We start from the raw sequence: 26,556 nt of genomic DNA on the forward strand, positions 1-26,556 counted from the left end.
TACCTGCATAAGCTTTCTATAGTTTTCAGCATACAGATCTTTTACATCTTTGGTTAGATTTATTCCTAGGTATTTTATGCTTCTTGGTGCAATTGTGAATGGGATCAGTTTCTTTATTTCTCTTTCTGTTGCTTCATTGTTAGTGTATAAGAATGCAACTGATTTCTGTACATTGATTTTGTATCCTGCAACTATGCTGAATTCATGTATCAGTTCTAGCAGACTTTTGGTGGAGTCTATCGGATTTTCCATGTATAATATCATGTCATCTGCAAAAAGCGAAAGCTTGACTTCATCTTTGCCAATTTGGATGCCTTTGATTTCCTTTTGTTGTCTGATTGCTGATGCTAGAACTTCCAGCACTATATTAAACAACAGCGGTGAGAGTGGGCATCCCTGTTGTGTTCCTGATCTCAGGGAAAAAGCTCTCAGTTTTTCCCCATTGAGGATGATGTTAGCTGTGGGCTTTTCATAAATGGCTTTTATGATCTTTAAGTATGTTCCTTCTATCCCGACTTTCTCAAGGGTTTTTATTAAGAAAGGGTGCTGGATTTTGTCAAAGGCCTTTTCTGCATTGATTGACAGGATCATATGGTTCTTCTCTTTTTTTTTGTTAATGTGATGTATCACGTTGATCGATTTGCGAATGTTGAACCAGCCCTGCATCCCAGGAATGAATCCCACTTGATCATGATGAATAATTCTTTTTATATGCTGTTGAATTCGATTTGCTAGTATCTTATTGAGAATTTTTGCATCCATATTCATCAGGGATATTGGCCTGTAGTTCTCTTTTTTTACTGGGTCTCTGTCTGGTTTAGGAATCAAAGTAATACTGGCTTCATAGAATGAGTCTGGAAGTTTTCCTTCCCTTTCTATTTCTTGGAATAGCTTGAGAAGGATAGGTATTATCTCTGCTTTAAACGTCTGGTAGAACTCCCCTGGGAAGCCATCTGGTCCTGGACTCTTATTTGTTGGGAGATTTTTGATAACCGATTCAATTTCTTCGCTGGTTATGGGTCTGTTCAAGCTTTCTATTTCCTCCTGATTGAGTTTTGGAAGAGTGTGGGTGTGTAGGAATTTGTCCATTTCTTCCAGGTTGTCCAATTTGTTGGCATATAATTTTTCATAGTATTCCCTGATAATTGTTTGTATCTCTGAGGGATTGGTTGTAATATTTCCATTTTCATTCATGATTTTATCTATTTGGGTCATCTCCCTTTTCTTTTTGAGAAGCCTGGCTAGAGGTTTGTCAATTTTGTTTATTTTTTTCAAAAAACCAACTCTTGGTTTCGTTGATCTGCTCTACAGTTTTTTGAGATTCTATATTGTTTATTTCTGCTCTGATCTTTATGATTTCTCTTCTTCTGCTGGGTTTAGGCTGCCTTTACTGTTCTGCTTCTATTTCCTTTAGGTGTGCTGTTAGATTTTGTATTTGGGATTTTTCTTGTTTCTTGAGATAGGCCTGGATTGCAATGTATTTTCCTCTCAGGACTGCCTTCGCTGCGTCCCAAAGCGTTTGGATTGTTGTATTTTCATTTTCGTTTGTTTCCATATATTTTTTTTTTTAATTTTTTTTTTCAACGTTTTTTATTTATTTTTGGGACAGAGAGAGACCGAGCATGAACGGGGGAGGGGCAGAGAGAGAGAGGGAGACACAGAATCGGAAACAGGCTCCAGGCTCTGAGCCATCAGCTCAGAGCCTGACGCGGGGCTCGAACTCACGGACCGCGAGATCGTGACCTGGCTGAAGTCGGACGCTTAACCGACTGCGCCACCCAGGCGCCCCTGTTTCCATATATTTTTTAATTTCTTCTCTAATTGCCTGGTTGACCCACTCATTCGTTAGTAGGGTGTTCTTTAACCTCCATGCTTTTGGAGGTTTTCCAGACTTTTTCCTGTGGTTGATTTCAAGCTTCATAGCATTGTGGTCTGAAAGTATGCATGGTATAATTTCAATTCTTGTAAACTTATGAAGGGCTGTTTTGTGACCCAGTATATGATCTATCTTGGAGAATGTTCCATGTGCACTCGAGAAGAAAGTATATTCTGTTGCTTTGGGATGCAGAGTTCTAAATATATCTGTCAAGTCCATCTGATCCAATGTATCATTCAGGGCCCTTGTTTCTTTATTGACTGTGTGTCTAGATGATCTATCCATTTCTGTAAGTGGGGTGTTAAAGTCCCCTGCAATGACCACATTCTTATCAATAAGGTTGCTTATGTTTATGAGTAACTGTTTTATATATCTGGGGGCTCCGGTATTTGGCGCATAGACATTTATAATTGTTAGCTCTTCCTGATGGATAGACCCTGTAATTATTATATAATGCCCTTCTTCATCTCTTGTTACAGCCTTTAATTTAAAGTCTAGTTTGTCTGATATAAGTATGGCTACTCCAGCTTTCTTTTGGCTTCCAGTAGCATGATAAATAGTTCTCCATCCCCTCACTCTCAATCTAAAGGTGTCCTCAGATCTCAAATGAGTCTCTTGTAGACAGCAAATAGATGGGTCTTGTTTTTTTATCCATTCTGATACCCTATGTCTTTTGGTTGGCGCATTTAATCCATTTACATTCAGTGTTATTATAGAAAGATACGGGTTTAGAGTCATTGTGATGTCTGTATGTTTTATGCTTGTAGTGATGTCTCTGGTACTTTGTCTCACAGGATCCCCCTTAGGATCTCTTGTAGGGCTGGTTTCGTGGTGACAAATTCCTTCAGTTTTTGTTTGTTTGGGAAGACTTTTATCTCTCCTTCTATTCTAAATGACAGACTTGCTGGATAAAGGATTCTCGGCTGCATATTTTTTCTGTTTAGCACACTGAAGATATCGTGCCAAGCCTTTCTGGCCTGCCAAGTTTCAAAGGAGAGATCAGTCACGAGTCTTATAGGTCTCCCTTTATATGTGAGGGCACGTTTATCCCTTGCTGCTTTCAGAATTTTCTCTTTATCCTTGTATTTTGCCAGTTTCACTATGATATGTCGTGCAGAAGATCGATTCAAGTTACGTCTGAAGGGAGTTCTCTGTGCCTCTTGGATTTCAATGCCTTTTTCCTTCCCCAGTTCAGGGAAGTTCTCAGCTATAATTTCTTCAAGTACCCCTTCAGCACCTTTCCCTCTCTCTTCCTCCTCTGGGATACCAATTATGCGTATATTATTTCTTTTTAGTGTATCACTTAGTTCTCTAATTTTCCCCTCATACTCCTGGATTTTTTTATCTCTCTTTCTTTCAGCTTCCTCTTTCTCCATAACTTTATCTTCTAGTTCACCTATTCTCTCCTCTGCCTCTTCAATCCGAGCCGTCGTGGTTTCCGTTTTGTTTTGCATTTCGTTTAAAGCGTTTTTCAGCTCCTCGTGACTGTTCCTTAGTCCCTTGATCTCTGTCGCAAGAGATTCTCTGCTGTCCTGTATACTGTTTTCAAGCCCAGCGATTAATTTTATGACTATTATTCTAAATTCACTTTCTGTTATATTATTTAAATCCTTTTTGATCAGTTCATTAGCTGTTGTTATTTCCTGGAGATTCTTCTGAGGGGAATTCTTCCGTTTGGTCATTTTGGATTGTCCCTGGAGTGGTGAGGACCTGCAGGGCACTTCCCCCGTGCTGTGGTGTATAACTGGAGTTGGTGGGCGGGGCCGCAGTCCGACCTGATGTCTGCCCCCAGCCCACCGCTGGGGCCACAGTCAGACTGGTGTGTGCCTTTTCTTCCCCTCTCCTAGGGGCGGGATTCACTGTGGGGTGGTGTGGCCCATCTGGTCTACTTGCACACTGCCAGGCTTGTGGTGCTGGGGAGCTGGCGTATTAGCTGGGGTGGGTAGGCAAGGTGCACGGGGGCGGGAGGGGCAGGCTTAGCTCGCTTCTCCTTAGGTGATCCACTTCAGGAGGGGCCCTGTGGCAGCGGGAGGGAGTCAGATCCACTGCCGGAGGTTTGGCTCCGCAGAAGCACAGAGTTGGGTGTTTGCGCGGAGCGAGCAAGTTCCCTGGCAGGAACTGGTTCTCTTTGGGATTTTGGCTGGGGGATGGGCGGGGGAGATGGCGCTGGCGAGCGCCTTTGTTCCCCGCCAAGCTGAGCTCTGCCGTCCGGGGGCTCAGCAGCTCTCCCTCCCTTTGTCCTCCAGCCTTCCCGCTTTCTGAGCAGAGCTGTTAACTTATGACCTCCCAGACGCTAAGTCGCGCTTGCTGTCGGAACACAGTCCGTCCGGCCCCTCCGCTTTTGCCAGCCCGACTCGGGGGCTCCGCTTGGCCGGCGAGCCGCCCCTCCGCCCCGGCTCCCTCCCGCCAGTCCGTGGAGCGCGCACCGCCTCGGTGCCCTTCCTACCCTCTTCCGTGGGCCTCTCGTCTGCGCTTGGCTCCGGAGACTCCGTTCTGCTAATCCTCTGGCGGTTTTCTGGGTTCTTTAGGTAGGTGTAGGTGGAATCTAAGTGATCAGCAGGACGCGCGGTGAGCCCAGCGTCCTCCTACGCCGCCATCTTCTGGAACCAAGCCAGAGCTCTTAAAAGCTAGCAAGCTTTAACATTTTCCTTATAATTCAGTTGTGGTTATGAAATATGAAAAATAACATTTTGAGATTTATTTAAAAACACTTTGGTAAGGAAAACATATTTCTTCTTAACCCATCATTAATCTGGTTTTACATATGGGCTAGTCCCACTTATCCTGGAGGCAGTTCATCCTTAAACACTTTCAGTGGCAAAACCTTTCCTTATAAAAAGATTTTTGTCTTCCTGTCATAAATTTCTATTTTTCTTCCAGAATTCTTAAGATAGAATATACTATAAATATCTCAAGATAACACTGCAATTTTTCTGCCAAGTTAAAATGGTAACTAACATCACTTGTCCTTGTTTATAAGTGGCATTTTGTTTACTAGTTGATGCCTTGTCTCTTCAGAGATAGTTAGGTACTCAACCCTTTCGAAACATATACTCATTACTTTTCACACAGACAAGATTGACTAACCAATTATAACAACATCAATTTTATTAGCCCAAGCCAAGGCTAACTGCTAGTGAAAAGAACAAGCTATCAATAAATTAAAGAACATTACCATCTTTGTGGGTTTTACCTTTGAATATGGTAGAAAGTCGATTTTTTTGATGAGGCACCATTTTCATGCTCAAAAGGCAGGGGTGTGTTACTGTTTTCTTTAATGAGATGATTAATAATTTTCCATGTTTTTTCTCTCTTTTGAGCCTGATTAATGAATAATTGTTCCATGTAGGAAAGCAGGAAAAGTATGCATTTACAATTATTATTTGGGGTGAATTTTATTCGGTGAAGTTCTTGAATTAGATCTGAATATGGCTAGAGTATTTTTGTATTTCGCCCTTAGTCTTTCAAATTTCACTTGGTATAAAATATAAAGTAAAAGCACCATTTTTAGTTCAGTGTGAAAAGTCCTGACAGTGGTAGAAAGAAACACGATTTATTTTAAGCACTGCATTTCTTTGGATCTCTACAATAACACTATAGTTTATATGTTTTTATTTTGAGTGCCCCCAATTATGAAACCTGCAGTATCAAACAGGATTAAACTTTGAACCAAAGCAACTGCATAAGTTTACCCAATTTTATTCATATTCACTTAGTCCAGTTTCTTATTTCACACATTTAACAAAGCAAGCAATGATAAAATATGCATATCTTGAGTATTATAATTTGCATTTGAAACTGCAGAATCTTCTGGTTGAATGAACCAGTAGTGCAAAAGTTTTTCTAATTATATATTTAGTGGTCTTTAACAGTATTTTTGTAAAATCTAAAGTGTTACAAAGAAGTTTTTAAAAAAAAACATTTTTATAGGGAATCTGACAGATTATGGCCTCGTGTTTCAAAGTAGAGTATGAATTCTGTCTGAAATCTCAATTGCTTTTTGTATGCCTAACTTGAGTTCCGCATTGTACCTATTTTAATGATATAGTTACTGTGACTGCTGAAACATTCAGGTTTAGTAGAATCAATAACTATGTTGATAAGAGTTTCATGAGAGAGGATTTCCTGGCTTAGGTATATCCCTTAGATGCATTGCCCATTGACTTATTGTCATTCTAATTTCTACCACTTCTTTGTCCCCTTCCCTACCCCTATGGCCCTCATCCTTTGCTGCTGCCTCTGTTGGTGGAAAAGCAAAATATAAGGAAAAACTTGTTTGGTGGGGGGCTTATAGCTGTTCGTAATATTTAAAGAAGTGTGGTATAGAAGACAAATTGGACTGTTTCTCCGTAGGTCTAAAAGGAATAAGTAGACCAAGGAATAAGTTACTGTGAGGCATATTTTACATCAGTAAAATAACTAAGTGATTGATAACAAAGATGCCCAGATTTGGAATGGCTGCTGTAAGAGATAATGGATGGAATGTTGACCAGACAGTGAAGTGTAATGGAGAGTATATAGGAGCTTTGGAACCAGACAGATCTGTATTCCAATTTTTGGCTCCACCACTTTATAGCTGTGTAGCCATAAGCAAATCACTGAGTGACAGAAGCTCATTTTTTTAATCTCTCATTTGGGAAACAATGCTTACCTTGCAGGTTAGTATAAGGGTTAAGAAATGAAGTATGTAGGGGTACCTGGGTGGCTCAGTCGGTTAAACATCCAACTTCAGCTCAGGTCATGATCTCCTGACTCCTGAGTTTGAACCCCACGTCACACTCTGTGCTGCCAGCTCAGAGGTTGGAGCCTGCTTCAGATTCTGTGCCTCCCTCTCTCTTTGCCCCTCCCATATTCACGCTTTGTCTCTCTCTCACTCTCTCTCTCAAGAATAAATAAAATATTAAATTTTTAAAAAAAGAAATGACATGTGTAAAGTTCCTTAGCACTGTGCCTGGCATGTAATAGATACTTAATGAATCGTAGTTGTTATTATATATATATTCATTTCATGAATGATTAAAGGCCACTCTTTTGAAATGATGTTGAAGAATTGCACAAGGTAGTAAACTAAATTGGACCATTTGTATTGTCCTGCCTACTGTGCTGATAGAATCCTATATTACTTTTAAAGATGTATACTTGACTAGTGATGAGCATTATCATATAGGACTATTTTTATTATTATTATGTTTTTATGGCTAAGTCAACCACTAATTTGTTTCTTCCCCAACTAATCTCTTCTATTTGATCTGGAGCAATGCCTCATGTGGATCTTGAAAATATATTCCAAATCTTTACTTCTACAATGACTAGCAACATGCATGTTCCACAAGAAGTAATGGTAAATGTTTTTGTTGAATAAATGGATATGGAGGTTGAGCTGTTTGGCAATTTGATGCATTCCAGCCTCTTGTAAGTGAATTGGCAGTCTGCTTGAATCAGTCAACATTAAAGTAATTTTCATGTTTGTATTGGTGATCATTTTTTGGGAAAAAGTAAGAAATTGAGGATTATGGTAAAATGAATTTACTTTTATTCTGCCTTTTCAAAGAGAATCTTAAAGGGCACAAACCTCTTGTTGGAGAGGTTCTTAAGTCATAAATGATAGTGACAGGAGCAATGATGATTGTTTCCATTCAAATTTTGGGTATCATGGTATGTTAGAATAGTATCCTAACCCTTGGCTTCGCTAAGTGTCAACAAAACCGTCATTGTTATTTGGCCATTGGAAGTATTACCCAGAACATTATCCATTTATGACTATGATATTGGGATAATGAGTTTCTGATTTTATGTAATGTGCTTCACAGGTTTTTTTTTTTTAAATTTCTGTGAATCTGGGATGTAAAGCATAAGCATTATTTTCAAAGTTTGCTCATCTTGAGGTGCTTCTTTCTCCAAGGCTGCTCATTGTTTGTGTAGCTCCAAGACTTAATAATATCATTTTTCATGATTTATATTAAATATAATTATTTTTGTAACATATTTCAATCCAAACATTGCTTCCTTTTACTCACCTGTCATTTTTAAGATGGAGATAAGTGGTAAAAATACTTCCTCATGAATGATGAAGTGACCAGGGATTTGTAATACTTTTGGATTGAAAATACTTACATGGTAAAATAATGCAGAAACTATCTGTGAATAAATAGTGAACCAATACTATTTCTATTCATTAGGAATACACCTAATATATTCTCTCTGAAGAATGAATTAATCTTTTTGGTGCTTAATAGCTCAATAACCTTTTAGTGCCTCTACAAATGCAGAACATGTTGTTAAGAATGTGGCAGAATATATTACAAAGATGTATTAATAAAAACAGTATGGTACTGACATGAAAATGTACACATAGATTAATAGAACAGAATAGAAAGCCCAGAAACAAACTCACAATTATATGGTCTCCAAGCAGAGAGAGAGAAAGGGAGAGAGAGAATCACACAGGTTTTGAGAGGATTGACTGCAGTTTTGAAGGAAGTTCTACTGTGGGTAAAATGCTATCAAACAGCATCCTATCACATGCTACAGAGAAATTATTTGTGATAGAAGAGCCACATGATATGACAACTGTCATTGTCATATTTTAAGAATTTTCCACTTCCACCCAACCTGTAGCAACCCCCACCCTGGTAGGTCAGGAGCTGTCAACACTGAGGCAAGACCCTCAACCAGCAAAAACATTATGATTCACTGAAAGCTCAGAGGATGGTTAACATTTTTTTTTAGCAGTAAAGTATTTTTAAGGTATGTCGAATGTATTTTTAGACATAGGATTGTTGCACACTTAATAGACTGCAGTAAAGTGTAAACATAATTTTTATAGGTACTGGGCAATCAAAAAATTCATTTCACTTGTTTTATTGCAACATTTGCTTTATTACAGTGTTTTGGAATCAAACCCACAATATCTCTGACGTATTCTTGTAGATCTTAATTCACTTGTCACAGTAACCCAATTAAGTAGTATTTTTAATCCATTTTATCATGGCTTAAACTGAAGCACAGAGAGGTTAAATGAGTTACCCAAGTTTACATATTTAGTTAAATAGATCCAACCCAGGTAATTTGACTCAAGGATCTTTTCTCTTAACCATTATGTTACATAGATAGATGGTAGATACTTTGAGATGCTACTGTGCTTCCTGCATTTTCCCTATTTTCTTTTATTTTTTTAATGTTTATTCATTTTTTGAGATACATAAAAAGACAGAGCAAGAGTGGTGGAGGGGCAGTGAGAGAGGGAGACACAGAATCTGAAGCCGGTTCTAGGCTCTGAGCTGTCATCACAGAGCCTGACGCGGAGCTTGAACCCACCAACTGTGAGATCATGACCTGAGCCTAAGTTAGATTCTTAACCAACTAAGCCACCCAGGTACCCCCCCCCCCCATTTCATTTTTTAATTAGCCCTTTATTCACAGAAAAATCATAGTAAGGGAAAAACTAGAAGAGTCTCAGTTTTACCTGTTTATTCCAGATTCTCATCCCACAGTTTCTGCTTTTATCAACTGAGATCAATAAGAACTATTATTATGCCTTATGTTACTAATCATAGTAATTGCTTCATTCTCTGAGGCATGTAACACTTAAGTTATTTTCAGACATATTGATTTTCTACATTTACAGATACTAGTTTAAGTAGGAACTGAAATAGAAACATTAATAAAACAAATAATGTTTGGCTTGCATGTGTCTCAATTCTGAGATTAGATAATGGTATGAGCAAAGATTTTGCTTAGATCTTACCTTTTTGTTTTCTTTCAATTGTACCCTGAGGTACATACATTGTTCTTCATAATGATAACTCTGGGAAGGCCTCAAGATCTTTGTTGCCTAGAATGTGCTTTGTGAAGCAGGAATATGAATGCTTCTTTTTTAAGAAATATGTTTATCCACATGGGTTTAAACAATAAAAATAACCAGAAAATGTAGTGTGGTCATGAAAATTTTAAAGTGAAAGTTAAATTTACTAACATTCATGATTAATATTCATTCTGTTTAATCAATACTTGGATTTTGAAAGAGAATTGTACATATGCCATAAGAATTTCTCTATGGAGGAGTCACAGAATTTTTGTTATTGTCCTAAACCTTTTTTATTCTGATTTTGATTTCATATTAAATGTGTTCAAAATATATATTACATATCTTTTAAAATGCTTATTTTAGAATGTCTGCTATGTAGTAAATTTCATATTTTAAACTTCAAATGTTAATTGATGTTAATTAAAATTTGGCAGGTTGAAATGAAATAGATATCCAGTTTTTCTATTACTTTGTTCTAATTCCACCATATGCCTTTTGAATTCTTACAACAATCTAGGCACTGAACATTTAAAAGAGCATTAGGAAATGGTTCTTGTGCTTCCAAGATTGTTTAACTGTCTTATTGGTACAATTGATCACATTGATCAAATTTACCAGTTTCCCAAAACTTTGTTTTAAGAAACAGTACTCTGGAAATTATTAAATGACTGTATTCCTCTTTTGAATATATTGAAATATATTCATGTTAAGTTTACAGCACTTAAAGTGAATGCAATGCTTTTGGTAGGTGTTCAACAATTTCTCTGAGTGTTTGACTGCTGTCCATGTTGTCTTCTTAACAGCATTTTGAGGAATATTTATTTCTTTTTTTTTAACATTTTTTTTAACGTTTATTTATTTTTGAGACAGAGAGAGAGCATGAACGGGGGAGGGCAGAGAGAGGGAGACACAGAATCGGAAACAGGCTCCAGGCTCTGAGCCATCAGCCCAGAGCCTGACGCGGGGCTTGAACTCACGGACCACGAGATGGTGACCTGAGCTGAAGTCTGACGCTTAACCGACTGAGCCACCCAGGCGCCCCAGGAATATTTATTTCTAACCAGCTTGTTGGTACTGCAGCTGGAGGGAGCTGGTGTACAAAGGGTGAATTCTGTGGAACACAAGATGCAAAGGCAAATTGACGTATTGGTCTGCATTGCTGATCCCAAAGAACATGGAATCTGGGGGCCAGAGTGAGGGAACAGATTGGGTGGAAGAGGTAGTCTTAGATATCCAAAAGCCTAAAGCTCTGACTCCTCTGGTTTTTTCATTCTACCAATCCATCCAATGTGACTCATTTGAAATTTTAAAAATAATTGAGGGAAGCATTTCTGATAACCTTATAAATTCTGCTAATTGATCCTTTAATGAACTGCCTTTTGAAAAACAGCCTTTTTCTGTGAATTGATCTAGAGTCCCTTCAGTCAAAGGGATCATAGTGCAAGTGGAGAGACAGTATTATCTGTGTAGCAAGTTTCAGGTCAAAAATTGCCTTAATTAAATCTAAATCTCAAAACAACCCATTGAGATGTGCAGGGGTTATTATTCCTAGTAAATATCCCTACTTAGTATTTGAAAGTTCAGAGAAGCTAAGTGACTTCTCATAAGGAGATGAAAATGGAGGAATTGAGACATGACTCAGTTGTTCTGGCTGTAAGGCCAGTCAGTGTTTTTCCATTAAGCCACTCTGAAGACACAGACTTTGTGTAAATAATTGTACTTTTAGATTTTTGAGGTTTGGGGGGATGAGGGTTGGATGATGAAAGAGTACTAACGTTTTCTTAATTGATGACATGTTTCCATATACTTTTCTTGCGCTTAGTAAATCAGTTTTGTAAGGAATTATTTCAAGAAGTTTTAAACAATTATTATTATAGGCACAAGTTAACTTTTATACTCTTAGTTTAAAAATATTATTACAACATTTTTGCTTTTGTATATATGACGGCATTAGATCATATTAAGTTCTAATTATTTTATCTTTCTAACTCACAGCCCTATTCTAGATATTCTTTCCAAGTTTTCAAACTTAGCAGGGTCACAAGAATTTTCCTGTTTTAGACTCCTGGTTATCTTAAGAGAAAAAAAAATTACTGATCATCAGGGAAATGCAAATGAAAAGTATAATGTGATATCACCTCACACCTGTGAGAAGCACAAGAAACAATAGGTGTTGGCAAGGTTGTGGAGAAATGGGAACCCTCTTCCACTGTTGGTGGGAATGTAAACTGTTGCCTTCACTCTGGAAAACAGTATGGAGTTTCCTCAAAAAGTTAAAGATAGAACTATCCTCTGATGCAGCAATTGCACTACTTAGTATATTTACCCAAAGAATTCAAAAATATTGATTCAAATGTATATATGCACTCCTATGTTTACAGTAACATTATTTACAATAGCCAAATTATGGAAATAGCCCAAGTGTCCATCAGCTGACTAATGGATAAAGAAGATGTGGTGCATATATTTACAATGGAAAATTACTCCGCCATAAAAAAAGAATGAAATCTTGCCTTTGCAGTGACATGGATAGAGCTAGAGAGTATTATACTAAGTGAAATAAGCCAGTTAGTGAAGGACAGATATCATGTCATTTCATTCATGTGGCATTTAAGATACAAAACAAACAAGCAATAGGGGAAAAATAAGAGAGAATGAGAGAGGCAAATCAAGAAACAGACTTTTAATTACAGGGAAGGGATGGCTACCAGAGGCAGGGAGATGGGTTACATAAGTAATGGGGATTAAGGAGTGCACTTGTTGGGATAAGCACAGAGTGTTGTATTGAAGTATGGAATTACCATGGTGTACACCTATAATAATATAATACTGTATACTTACTAATTGGAATTAAAATAAAAACTTATAAATAAAAAATATCAAGTAGTATATCCTATGCAAACCTAAAATGTTCTTTTTGGAATATTATTTATTTGGTTTTGATACTGGCATTTGATGTCAGAGTTAACAGAATGTAATTATTAAAGTGGCCCACAGTATGTGTGTGTGTGTGTGTGTGTGTGTGTGTGTGTGTGTGTATTTGTGGTATCTTAGAAAATATAAGCATAGTCACACTGACAAGTATCTCTATCTTAATGATTTTCAAATTAAGGAATGGTTTCAATTTAGGGAAGCTTTCTGTTAGCCTAGCTTTGGAAAAGCATGATGTATGATAATTGCTAGCTTTGCATTATTTTTTAAAGATCAAATGGGCACAGTGGTAATTTTCATTAATCTCATACAGAGCACCTAATTAAAATTTCAGTTATTATCTCTGCATTATCTAGTTGTTTACTTTGTTCAGTATCAGAACAGGGTGTTAATAATAAGTCATTCTTCTATGACAGCCCTATTAAATATAGTGAGAATTAGTTTAATCTATTGCACAGTTTTGTTTTTAGGTGATTTCTTGAACATTATTTTGCACCATATTGGTTGTGTTGAAGATACCTTGGCATTTTTAATAGAGATTTCAGAATTAAATACTTGTAACTTCAATTTTTTATTCAAAAAGTGACATTCAGAAAATGACATATATTGGAAAACGAGTAACCTGAGCACCAGAATATTAGTGTTTTATTCTTGCAGACTCACGAATTGTGAACTTGGACAGTCACCTTGATTATTTCTGTAATGAGGCTGTTAGAAGAGCTGATATTTAAGCATAATCCCCTCCTTGATATGCTATTATGTTTTTATAATCTTCAAATATGAACTTACGTTAAGACCCTTGAAAGCTTGGTAAAAGGGATTTGTTTTATAAGGTTATTTTTTGTATTGCTCCATTAGATTGCTTTCACTCCTTATGACTGCCAAGTATCCTAAATTACATAACTAAACCTGATTCTAAGACTTGGAGGAATAGGGATTCCCAAGGTTTTGGGCTGTCTTACTTGTTCCATGAGGAATATCTCAGACATGACCATAGAAGAAGGGAATAACCATTTCTGAGAAGTTTACTTTGTCTTTGAGACAGCACATATGGAATGTATGTTTTAAACACTTTATATGATTTATCTTACTTAATCCCCATAATAAACATGAGGGGTCCATGTTTATTACCCTATATTGTGGATGAGCAAACAGATTTATAGAGATTAGTTGAATAGCCTGCTCAACAATTACCTAGAGGGTAAGTAAGAAGGCCACAATTCAAACTCTATGGCAGTTTGAGCTGTTTGTAGGATGCCATATATAGTCTCAACTTACGTATTCTACACTTGCATTTCTGAATATATTGTAACATCTCAGAAGGCTAATATTGTGAAGCAAAACTAAACTAAGTTCTGAAGTTTCAGCATGCTGAAACTCATCAGACATTAACCCATTTGTTTATTCACCATTCATTCATTCATTCATTCAAGAAATATGTTCTGAGTACTTACTGTGTGCCAGGCATTGTGTTAAAATCTGGAGACACAGTGGTGAATAAGGTAGGCAAGATTCTAGTAAAGTGCTAAACAATATAAACCTACATAGAGTTAATACTGTAAATGAGATTAAAAATGACATGATGATGAGAGTGGTGGGGAGAGGAATGTTGGGCTGATACTTCGATGATGAGTTAGCAATATAGAGGTCAGGAGTATGAATCCTCCAGGCATAGAAAACAGCAAATACAAAGGTCATTTACAGTAATAAACTCATGTACAAGCTTCCAGGGAAAGATTAGTAGGGTCTTATTATCCATTAATTAAGACAATGAGTTTGAGGATCATATGAAAATGAACTGTGACTGCTGACTTATAACATTTCATGCTATAAATGTTAACTTGGATCTGCAGCCTTAAGAGTTGGGTAAATAAGTTATACAAATGTGGAAATGATTTCGTGATGATGGTTTTACTTTGCCATCTATGTCATGATTCATTCAGTAGTAGAATTCTTGAATATCTATATACACTAAAAAAAGGAAGAAAAATCAAGTTAGTGTGCATTACACAAAATATTTGGGTTAAAATTATGAAATTGCATTGTTTGTTCTGTAATTGTTATGGACAGATTCAATAATACTACACTTCTGTTGAAGCTCACTAAATTGAGTCACTGTGTTAGATTCTTAGCATACATGGAGTTCAGTGTCTAGAAGAGTGATAGACACAAATAATGACCTCTGTCCCAAAGTCTTAAGTACTATAGTAGTGATAGTGCTGCAGCACTATAAGGGAATACAATTCCCCTATAAGACTTTATCAGACTTCAAACATTTATTTCCTATTCAGTGGAATTTAAAAACAATTCGGACATTAAGAATGATCTACAATTTCTATATTCAGGAATGATTCTCAATAAAAGACAAACACCTTGAAACCCTAGGAAATCCATTTCTGATTATTAACACTATTTTTTTGATGTTTACTTATTTTTGAGAGAAACAGAGCATGAATGGGGGAGGAGCAAAGAGAGAGGGAGACAGAGAATCCAAAGCAGGCTCTAGGCTCTGAGCTGTCAGCACAGAGCCCGACACGGGGCTCAAACTCACAAGCCATGAGATCATGACCTGAGCCGAAGTCAGATGCCTAACTGACTGAGCTACCCAAGTGCCATACACATTGTTTTTTAAATTCTGTATCTTCTAATGATATGACTTCTACTAAATTGGAAAAAACAAATCTTTCCTTATTCTAGCTTAGATACTTACAGAAACTAAGTGTAATTAGTAAAAACTTGGAAAATGGGACTCAAAGTAGAATTTTTGTTTTATTTTTACTTAAATCCAAGTTAGTTAATATGTAGGGTAATAATGATGTCAGGAATAGAATTTAGTGATTTATCACTTACATATAACACCCAGTGCTCATCCCAACAAGTGACCTCTTTAATGCCCATCACCCATTTAGCCCATCCCCCCACCTAACTCCCCTCTAGCAACCCTCAGTTTGTTCTTTGTATTTAAAAGACTCTTATGGAAAAGTAAGTTTGAAAGATGGCAGCGTAGGAGGATGCTGGGCTCACTGTGTCCTGTTGATCACTTAGATTCCACCCACATCTGCCTAAATAACCCAAAAAACTGCCAGAAGACTAGAAGAACGAACTCTCTGGAGCCAAGCATAGACAAAAGGCCCATGGAAGAGGGTAGGAAGGGCTGAGAGGCGGTGCTCGATACACCAACTGGCGGGAGGGAGCCGGGGCAGTGGAGGGTCAGCCTGCCTGGCAAGGTGGAAACCCCAAGTCTCTCTGGCTTGCAAAAGTGGAGGGTCCGGACTCTGTGAGTTCTGACAGCCAGTGGGACTTAACATCTGGAATGTTATAAGTCAACAGCTCTGCTCAGAGAACAGGAGGGTGAGAGGACACTGGGAGGGAGAGTTGTTGAGCCCTGTAAGACAAAGCTCAGCTCAGGGGAACAAAGGCGCTGGGAAGTGCCATCTCCTTCTCTCATCCCCCAGCCGAAATCCCAAAGGGAACCAGTGCCCATCACTGAACTTGCTTGCACCATGCAAACACCCAATGCTGTGCTTCTGTGGATCCATCCCTCTGACTGGTCTGCCTGCTTCCCTCCTGGTGCTGCAGGGCCCCTCCTGCAGGGGACCACCAACAGCAAAGTGAGCTAAGACTGCCCCTCCTGCCCCTGTGCACCTTGTGGATCCACCCCGGCTAATACCCCAGATCCCATAGAAGCAGCACCACAAGCCTAGCAATGTGCAAGTAGCCCAGAGAGGGGCCACACCACTCCACAGTGAGTCCTGCCATGGTGAGTCCGCCCCTGGGAGAGGAGAAGATAAGGTAAACACCGCTCTGACTGTGGCCCCAGTGGTGGGCTGGGGGCAGACATCAGGACTGACTGTGGCCCCACCCACCAACACAACTTACTCCAGAAAGCACAGGGGAAGTGCCCTGCAGTTCTGTGCCATGCCAGGGACTATCCAAAATGATGAAACGGAAAAATTCTCCTCCAAAGAAATTCCAGGAAGTAGCGACAGCTAATGAATTGATCAAAAATGATTTAAGCAATATGACAGAACAAGAATTTAGAATAATAGTAATAAAATTAATCGCTGGCTTGAAAAAAGTATAGAGGACAACAGAGAATCTATTGCTACAGAGATCAAGAGACTAAGAAATAGTCATGAGGAGCTAAAAAATGCTATAATTGAGGTGCAAAATAAAATGGAGGTGACCACAGCTCAGATTGAAGAGGCAGAGGAGAGAATAGGTGAATTAGAAGATAAAATTATGGAAAAAGAGGAAGCTGAGAAAAAGATAAAAAAATCCAGGAATATGAGGGGAGAATTAGAGAACTAAGTGATGCAGTCAAACGAACAATATCCATATCATAGGAATTCCTAAAAAGAAGAGAGAGAGAAAGGGGCTGAAGGTGTACTTGAACAAAGCATAGTTGAGAACTTCCCTGATCTGGGGAAGGAAAAAGGCATTGAAATCCAAGAGGCACAGAGACTCCCTTCAGACGTAACTTGAATCGATCTTCTGCATGACATATCATAGTGAAACTAGCAAAATACACGGATAAAAAGATTCTGAAAGTAGCTAGGGATAAACACCTCTAACATATAAAAAGAGACCAATAAGACTAGTGGCAGAACTATCTACTGAAACTTGGCAGGCCAGAAAGGAATGGCAGGAAATCTTCAATGTGACAAACAGAAAAAAATATGCAGCCGATAATCTGTTATCCAGCAAGTCTGTCATTCAGAATAGAAGGAGAGATAAAGGTCTTCCCAAACAAACAAACAAAAACTGAAGGAATTCATCACCCCTAAACCAGCCCTACAAGAGATCCTAAGGAGGATTCTGTGAGTGAAATGTTGCAAGGACCACAATGTACCAGAGACATCACTACAAGCATGAAACCTACAGACATCACCATGACTCTAAACCCACATCTTTCAAAATAACACTGAATGTAAAAGGACTAAATGCTCCAACCAAAAGACATAGAGTATCGGAATGGATTAAAAAACAAGACCCATCTATTTTCTGTCTACAAGAAACTCATTTGAGACCTGAGGACACCTTCAGATTGAAAGTGAGGGGATGGAGAACTCTCTATCATGCTACTGGAAGTCAAAAGACAGCTGGAGTAGCCATACTTATATCAGACAAGCTAGACTTTAAATTAAAGTCTGTAACAAGAGATGAATAAGGGCGTTACATAATAATTACAGGGTCTATCCATCAGAAAGAGTTAACAATTATAAATGTCTATGCGCTGAATATGGGATCCCCAAAAATATAAAACAATCACAAACATAAGCAACCTTACTGATAAGAATGTGGTCATTGCAGGGGACTTTAATACTCCACTTACAACAATGGATAGATTATCTAGACAGAGTATCAATAAAGAAACAAGGGCCCCGAATGATACATTGGATCAGATGGACTTGGCAGATATATTTAGAACTCTGCATCCTAAAGCAAAAGAATATACTTTCTTCTCAAGTACACGTGGAACATTCTCCAAGATAGATCGCATACTGGGTCACAAAACAACCCTCAATAAATACAAAAGAATTGAGATCATACCATGCATATTTTCAGACCACAATGCTATGAAACTTGAAATCAACCACAGGAAAAAGACTGGAAATGGTCCAAGAGCCTGGAGGTTAAAGAACACCATACTAAAGAATGAATGGGTCAACCAGGCAATTAGAGAAGAAATAAAAAAAAATATATGAAAAGAAATTAAAATGAAAATACAACAATCCAAACGCTTTGGGACACAGCGAAGGCAGTCCTGAGAGGAAAATACATTGCAATCCAGGCCTATCTCAAGAAACAAGAAAAATCCCAAATACAAAAATCTAACACCACACCTAAAGGAAATAGAAGCAGAAGAGCAAACACACCCAAAACCCAGCAGAAGAAGAGAAATAATAAAGATCACAGCAGAAATAAACAATATAGAATCTGAAAAAAGTCTATAGCAGATCAATGAAACCAAGAGTTGGTTTTTTGAAAAAATAAACAAAATTGATATACCTCTAGCCAGGCTTCTCAAAAAGAAAAGGGAGAGGACTCAAACAGATAAAATCATGAATAAAAATGGATTTATTACAACCAGTCCCTCAGAGATACAAGCAATTATCAGGGAATACTAGGAAAACTTATATGCCAACAAACTGGACAACCTGGAAGAAATGGACAAATTCCTAAACACCCACACACTTCCAAAACTCAATCAGGAGGAAATAGAAAGCCTGAACAGACCCATAACCAGCGAAGAAATTGAATCAATCATCAAAAATCTCCCAACAAATAAGAGTCCAGGAACAGATGGCTTCCCAGGGGAATTCTATGAGACATTTAAAGCAGAGATAATACCTATCCTTCTCAAGCTGTTCCAAAAAATGGGAAGGGAAGGAAAACTTCTCGACTCATTCTATTAAGCCAGTATTACTTTGCTTCCTAAACCAGACAGAGACCCAACAAATAAAGAGAACTACAGGGCAATATCCCTGATGAATATGTACGCAAAACTTCTCAGTAAGATACTAGTCAATCGAATTCAGCAGCATTTAAAAAGAATTATTCACCATGACCAAGTGGGATTCATTCCTGGGCTTCAGGGCTGGTTCGACATTCACAAATCAATCAATGTCATACATCACATTAAAAAAAGAGAAGATAAGAAGCATATGATCCTGTCAATCGATGTAGAAAAATCATTTGACAAAATTCAGCATCCTTTCTTAATAAAAACTCTCGAGAAAGGCGGGATGGAAGGAACATACTGAAACATCATCAAAACCATTTATTAAAAGCCCACAGCTAATATCATCCTGAATGGGGAACAACTGAGAGCTTTCTCCCTGAGATCAGGAACACAACAGGGATGTCCACTCTCACTGCTGTTGTTTAACATAGTGCTGGAAGTGCTAGCATCAGCAATCAGACAACAAAAGGAAATCAAAGGCATCAAAATTGGCAAAGATGAAGTAAAACTTTCACTTTTTGCAGATAACATGATACTATACCTGGAAAACCCGATAGACTCCACCAAAAGTCTGCTAGAACTGGCACATGAATTCAGCAAAGTTGTAGGATACAAAATCAATGTATAGAAATCAGTTGCATTCTTACACACTAATAATGAAGCAACAGAAAGACAAATAAAGAAACTGATCCCATTCATAATTGGACCAAGAAGCATAAAATACCTAGGAATAAACCCAACCAAAGATGTAAAAGATGTGTATGCTGAAAACTATAGAAAGCTTATGAAGGAAATTGAAGAAAATATTAAAAAATGGAAAAATATTCCGTGCTCATGGGTGGGAAGAATATTGTTAAAATGTCAATACCACCCAAAGCTATCTACGCATTCAATGCAATCCCAGTCAAAATTGCACCAGCATTCTTCTCGAAACTAGAACAAGCAATCCTAAAATTTGTATGGAACCATAAAAATCCCCAAATAGCCAAAGTAATTTTGAAGAAGAAGACCAAAGCAGGAGGCATCACAATCCCAGACTTTAGCCTCTACTCCAAAGCTGTAATCATCAAGACAGCATGGTATTGGCACAAGGACAGACACATAGACCAATGGAATAGAATATAAACTCCAGAATTAGACCCACAAACGTATGGCCAACTTATCTTTGACAAAGCAGGAAAGAATAGCCAATGGACAAAAGACAGTCTCTTTAACAAATGGTGCTGGGAGAGCTGGACAATAACATGCAGAAGGATGAAACTAGACCGCTTTCTTACCCAATCACAAAAATAAACTCCAAATGTATAAAGGATCTAAATCCCAGACAGGAAACCATACAAACCCTAGAGGAGAAAGCAGGAAAAAAACCTCTCTGACCTTAGCCGCAGCAATTTCTTACTTGACACATCCCCAAAGGCAAGGGAATTAAAAGCAAAAATGAACTATTGGGATCTCATGAAGATAAAATGCTTCTGCACTGCAAAGGAAACAACCAACAAAACTAAAAGGCGATCAACGGAATGGGAAAAGATATTTGCAAATGACATATTGGACAAAGCGCTAGTATCCAAAATCTATAAAGAGCTCACCAAACTCCACACCCGAAACGCAATTAATCCAGTGAAGAAATGGGCAGAAAACATGAATAGACACTTCTCTAAAGAAGACATCCATATGGCCAACAAGCACATGAAAAGATGCTCAACATCGCTCCTCATCAGGAAAATACAAATCAAAACCACACTCAGATACCACCTCATGCCAGTCAGAGTAGCTAAAATGAACAAATCAGGAAACTATAGATGCTGGTGAGGATGTGCAGAAACGGGAACTGTCTTGTACTGTTGGTGGGAATGCAAACTGGTGCAGCCGCTCTGGAAAACAGTGTGGAGGTTCCTCAGAAAATTAAAAATAGGTCTATCCTATGACCCAGCCATAGTAGTGCTAGGAATTTACCTAATGGATAGAGGAATGCTGATGCTTAGGGACACTTGTACCGCAATGTTTATTGCAGCACTTTGAACAATAGCCAAATTATGGAAAGAGCCTAAATGTCCATCAACTGATGAATGGATAAAGAAATTGTGGTTTATATACACGATGGAATACTATGTGGCAATGAGAAAGAATGAAATCTGGCTATTTGTAGCAACATGGATGGAACTGTAGAGTGTTATGCTAAGTGAAATAAGTCATACATAGAAAGACAGATACCATATGTTTTCACTCTTATGTGGCTCCTGAGAAACTTACCAGAAGACCGTGGGGGAGGGGAAGGAAAAAAAAAGGTTAGAGAGGGAGGGAGCCAAAACATAAGAGACTCTTAAAAACTGAGAACAAACTGAGGGTTGATGGGTGGTGGGAGGGAGGGGAGGGTGGGTGATGTGTTTTGAGGAGGACACCTGTTGGGATGAGCACTGGGTGTTGTAGGGAAACCAATTTGACAATAAATTTCATATTAAAAAAATAAATAAAAGACTCTTATGTTTCGTTTCCCTCTGTTTGTATGTTATTTTTGCTTCCCTTCCCCTATGTTCATCTGTTTTGTTTCTTAAATTACACATGAGTGAAATCATATGATATTTGTCTTTGTATGATTTATTTCACTTGGCATCATAATATACTATAGTACCATCCATTTTGTTGCAAATGGCACAATTTCATTCTTTTTGATCACCAAGTAATATCCCATTATATATGTATGTGTGTGTGTGTGTGTGTGTGTGTGTGTGTATGCACACACACAGAGATGCATACACACACATACACACACACCACATCTTCTTTATTCGTCTGTTGATGGATATTTGGGCTCTCCACAATTTGGACATTGTTGATAGTGCTGTTATAAACATTAGGGTGTATGTGCCCTTTCGAATGAGTATTTTTTTTATCCTTTGTATAAATTCCTAGTAGTGCAATTGTTGGGTTATAAGGGAGTTCTATTTTTAATTTTTTGTGGAACCTCCATACTGTTTTCCAATGTGGCTGCACCAGTTTGCATTCTCATCGGCAGTGCAAACTAGAATTTTAATTCAGGGGATACACTTGTAATATAGGAATGGGTTACTTATGATTATGTATGTCTAGAATTTGAAACTGTGAGTTATTAGTACATGAATGTGTTGATGAGGTTTTACTCTCAGTGTTTTCCCCAAACTGCTTACAAAGTTATAGCAAGATGATGAAGCTAAGGAGCAGCGATGGGGTAATGAGTTCTAGCAATAACCCCATATATATCGGAAATTAAGGTAAAAACTAGTCATTATAAGATAAATGCATTTAATGACTTTTAAGATTAATGTACAACATGGGAGTAAAATAGGAAGAAAACAGTTTGGAATTAGTGAATACTTTAGACTAATTTGAATAACATGCTAAATGGAGACTGTATTGTTATACATTTTAGTAACTTTTCATGTGTTTTCGGAGGTAGGCTAATTCTTTGATATATTTGAATAGATTTGGGTGATATAATGTTTTGTGTTAAAATGTATTCACTATATTTTGTGGAATAGAATATAAGCATTTTAGCTAGGAAAATTAATAAGATGATTTCTAAAAGTGTATCCTGTGAGTTTAGGAGGACCAGCCATCGTTAATGCTAGTGTCTGGATTGCAAATTTAAGCATCTGTCAGTGACAGTTTGTCTCAAATCCATATCATGTTCAGACCATGAGTATCGCAGTGTAATTTTTTTTTAATGGGGATGAGGAGATTGTTAAGATACACATAACATTATATTACCATGTCAGTTCTACAACCAAGAATTTTTAAGTTAATTGCACTCTGCACACATTTTTCTACAGTAAAATATTTACATCTTCTGTGTATTTTATTTTAAAAGTTTTTTTAAAAACCTGTTGTCTGTCTAAAATGATATTTTTTTTTAATAGGGAGGGCTGAAAAACAGCAAACATGAATGCACCCTGTCTTCACAAGAATATGTTCATGAATTACGATCTGGTATTTCAGATGAGAAACTTCTTAACTGCCTTGAATCTCTGAGGGTTTCTTTAACCAGCAATCCCGTCAGGTAGGTGATTCTTACTGCTTTGGTATGATTTATACAATTTGTACTGTACATAATTGTCAGGAATACAATCAGTTATATCAGTTTAACTTCAAGGTTTTTTGACCAACACTCTCATTTAGCTAATAAAACAGCCATGTTTGAGTATAAGGTTGTAAATATTTAAAAAATATAGTTAATCTGATCTCTAATATTGTGCAAGTTTAAAAATACAAATATTAACTTGGATGTTTAAATTTTTTTAATGTTTATTTTTGAGAGAGAGACAGAGTATGAGCCGGGCGGGGCGGGGGGGTGCAGAGAGAACCACAAGATCATGACCTGAAGTCAGACGCTTAACTGACTGAGCCACCCATGCACCCCCAAATATTACTTGGATGTTTCATTTCTCTTTGATTATAAAAAACATGGGTCAAGCAGTTAAGTATCTGGATTTACTCAGTAATTTGTATGCACAGATTAACAATTCCTATGTTTATTTGTAAAACAAATTAAGTATATTGGCTCTGATATTATTCATTTTTAACCTGAGAAATAAATATAATTTTATATTCTACAAGTTTTGGGTTACTATTCACATATTTTTGCAATTTGGGATAGCAAAAATTAAATTATTTTAACCAATAAAAGAAATGAATGATAGTATTAATAAACTCAAAGCTCTACACAGGCTATTTTCTAACTACAAAGGATTTTTAAGGAAGAAAGTTCCTTGCCACTGGTGGAATCCAATAACTGATATTCTTTATTAATCATAAAAAATACTTAATTGTAACAAACATAAAATGTTTTCTGAGGAAAAATAGATTTTTGGTGTAATATGAAAATATTCTTGGATATACTCCTGTAAATTGCTACAATCTTAAGTTCAGAAATTACCACATAAAAGTGTACAGAAATGGCATTTTGATTTTATTTATGTTTTTCCTAATATATAATGGGGCCCACATTTTGTATTTCTCTGACCCACCAATAGAATCTTGAAAATAATTTAGAGGTCATTTGAATTAATGTAGAAATTGAAATATAGTATTTATTGTTACCTATAGTGCATTTGTCAGAATAACTGGAAAATTTTAATTCTACAATAAAAAACTTAAGAAGTCAGTGGTAAGATGTGACTTACTTTTGAATATGCTAATCATTCAAAAGTGACTGTCTTGCCGTTTCTTCTAGAATGCTTCTGGTTTTAATGACTTGAACAAGGAATATGAGTTCCTTGAGAACAGTAACCATTTTTGTGCACCCTCTCCATGTAAACCTATAGCTCTTTATCATAGTGCACTTATGTGCTCTGGAAATTTCTGTTGAATAGTTGATTATATGAGTGAATAAATGAATATTTAAGTAGTGACTATAGAAGAAGTTGTGGGATTTAGGAATGAAAGGAAGGGGTACCTAGTAAAAATGCATTTTTATTAAGATGGCAAGAAAGGCTTGAAATTATATGTGGAGCTTTTAACATACAGTGTAGCAATTACCAGAGAACACCAAAGAATTGCGGGAATCACCTGAGAAGCTGGTATGTCCTGATTGGCTGAAGGCAGCTGCATTCTGGTAGCTGATTGGTTCCACAGGGGCGTGAGGCTGCTTGTGTTGTCGCACTCCCAAGCTTTCTGTGGTAGCTCACTGTAGAAGTCAGAGGCCGCCTGAGGAACTCACCAAATAGAGCCAAAGCCTACCTCCTAATCTGCCTGAACTGTCCTTACGATGAGGAAAAATGGGATTCAGAGCTATGGCAGCACCTTTTCAGTGGGTGGAACCATTGGAAGCAATGACCGACCATCTCAGGATGGTGCAGCTCCCCCAAGGTCCAGGGTCCGAACCCAGAATATTATACTTTGTTGTGTAAACCAGCTGCTCACCTGTGCTCTAGTTGACAATGGCTTCAAGATCAGGGAAATTGAAGTTTCCCAGGTCTCTATCATGGGGATAAGCAGATCGGCAGAGAGGGCTTCAAACTACATAATTTACAGAATTGACGATATGACCACCACGCCTATTGAGGTCTATCAGTGGCTCAGAAGAAATGAAGGAAAGCAGGGGATAGCCCTTCCAGTGGGAGTATATGTCAAAGTGATCGTTATCCTCAAGTATTTTAAGGATGCAAAAGGCGTTGAGGTATTGAACATCCGCGTCCTGGAGGACATGAACGAGTTCACCACACATATTGTGGAAACGGTGAATGCACATATGATGCTGGATAAAGCTCGCCAAACCGCCTCTAGGCCCAGTGCTCCTGTTGTTCCATCAAAAATGGATGATGTCCCGGTGTATGGCAAATACCACCACAAGGAAGTTCTGCGTTTGATTCATTAATGCCGTCAATAGGAAGGCAATAATGTAAAGGAGCTCCAGACCCAGCTTCCCAGCATGAGCGACAGGGCCATCAAGCAAGCAATTGAATATCTGACCATCCAGGGCTACATCTACACCACTGTGGATGAGGAGCATTTAAATCTGCCAATTGAAGTGGTGAAAAGATATTCCATTTTTCGAAGACCCTTGCCACCAGCTGGGAGTGAGTTTAACCTGTTGCCTTGTAGGAAGTAGATTTTTTTCACCAGAAGATCTCAACTGGCATCCTTTAGAACCTCAATGCTTTTCCAACTGCCTTGAGCTTTTCCATTTTTCTAACTGTATTTGAAGCTCGGGAAGAGATGGTGATGGATATATTGACTGGACTTTTTGTAGTATTTTCCAGCAAGCAAATTAAAACAGTCCTGGATGGATTAATTGGGGGCAGAAAAGGTACAGAAAAAATTTGAAAATTTTTAGTTGTGTGGGAGCTTTTCCTGACATATCTACATATTAGGAAAATAGAGATGCAGTCAGGGAGCCAGCTAAGAAACAAAAACAAAAATTATATTATTTTTACATTAGACTTATTTTCTGTATTTGGATTTAGCTTATATTATCTCTTGCTAAATATAGTTATTGATTAATTCAGTGCTAAAGAGAGCAATTTATGAATTCAAATGCACAGTTCAATGTTTATTGAGTGATTTGCTCTTATTACCATAGATTTATGTTTAAAAAATAAGATTATACTGTGTTTAAATAACAGGTCTTATTACTACATCTTTAAGTTTTTTTTTTTTTAATACGATTATACTTCCTTTAAATGCCAGCTCTTATTAACATGTTTGTTAAAAAAATAAGATTATAACTATGTTTAAATAACAGCATAGATTACAGTAAGTTTAAATATACTATTTAAAAACTAAGATTACGCTATGTTTGAAAACTTTTTTAAATATGATTAAGTTTAATGACTTTTTTCAAATACAGTGTGGTGATATTTGGATTAAATTACACTCTGTTGTAGTTGCATGGTACATGGATACCAGACTTTCTGTGAATTTGATGTTCTGATCTTTATAGTACCAAATGCTCTGTTTTATGTATAACAAAGTTTTATTCTTACAGATTAGGCAGAGAAA

At 37.4% G+C, this 26,556-nt stretch overlaps 1 protein-coding gene across 3 annotated transcripts in view; it reads left to right on the forward strand.

The window, feature by feature from the left end:
* DIAPH2 (diaphanous related formin 2) overlaps positions 1–26,556 on the forward strand; it is a 988,177-nt gene that overhangs the window by 180,354 nt on the left and 781,267 nt on the right. For all 3 annotated transcript variants that reach the window (XM_058714641.1, XM_058714642.1, XM_058714643.1), the window contains one exon: positions 22,977–23,116. In XM_058714641.1, coding sequence (XP_058570624.1) covers positions 22,977–23,116 — 140 coding nt within the window. The remainder of the gene's footprint in view (positions 1–22,976; positions 23,117–26,556) is intronic.

This window comes from Neofelis nebulosa, chromosome X, assembly GCF_028018385.1.
Source record: "Neofelis nebulosa isolate mNeoNeb1 chromosome X, mNeoNeb1.pri, whole genome shotgun sequence".
NCBI lineage: Eukaryota > Metazoa > Chordata > Mammalia > Carnivora > Felidae > Neofelis > Neofelis nebulosa.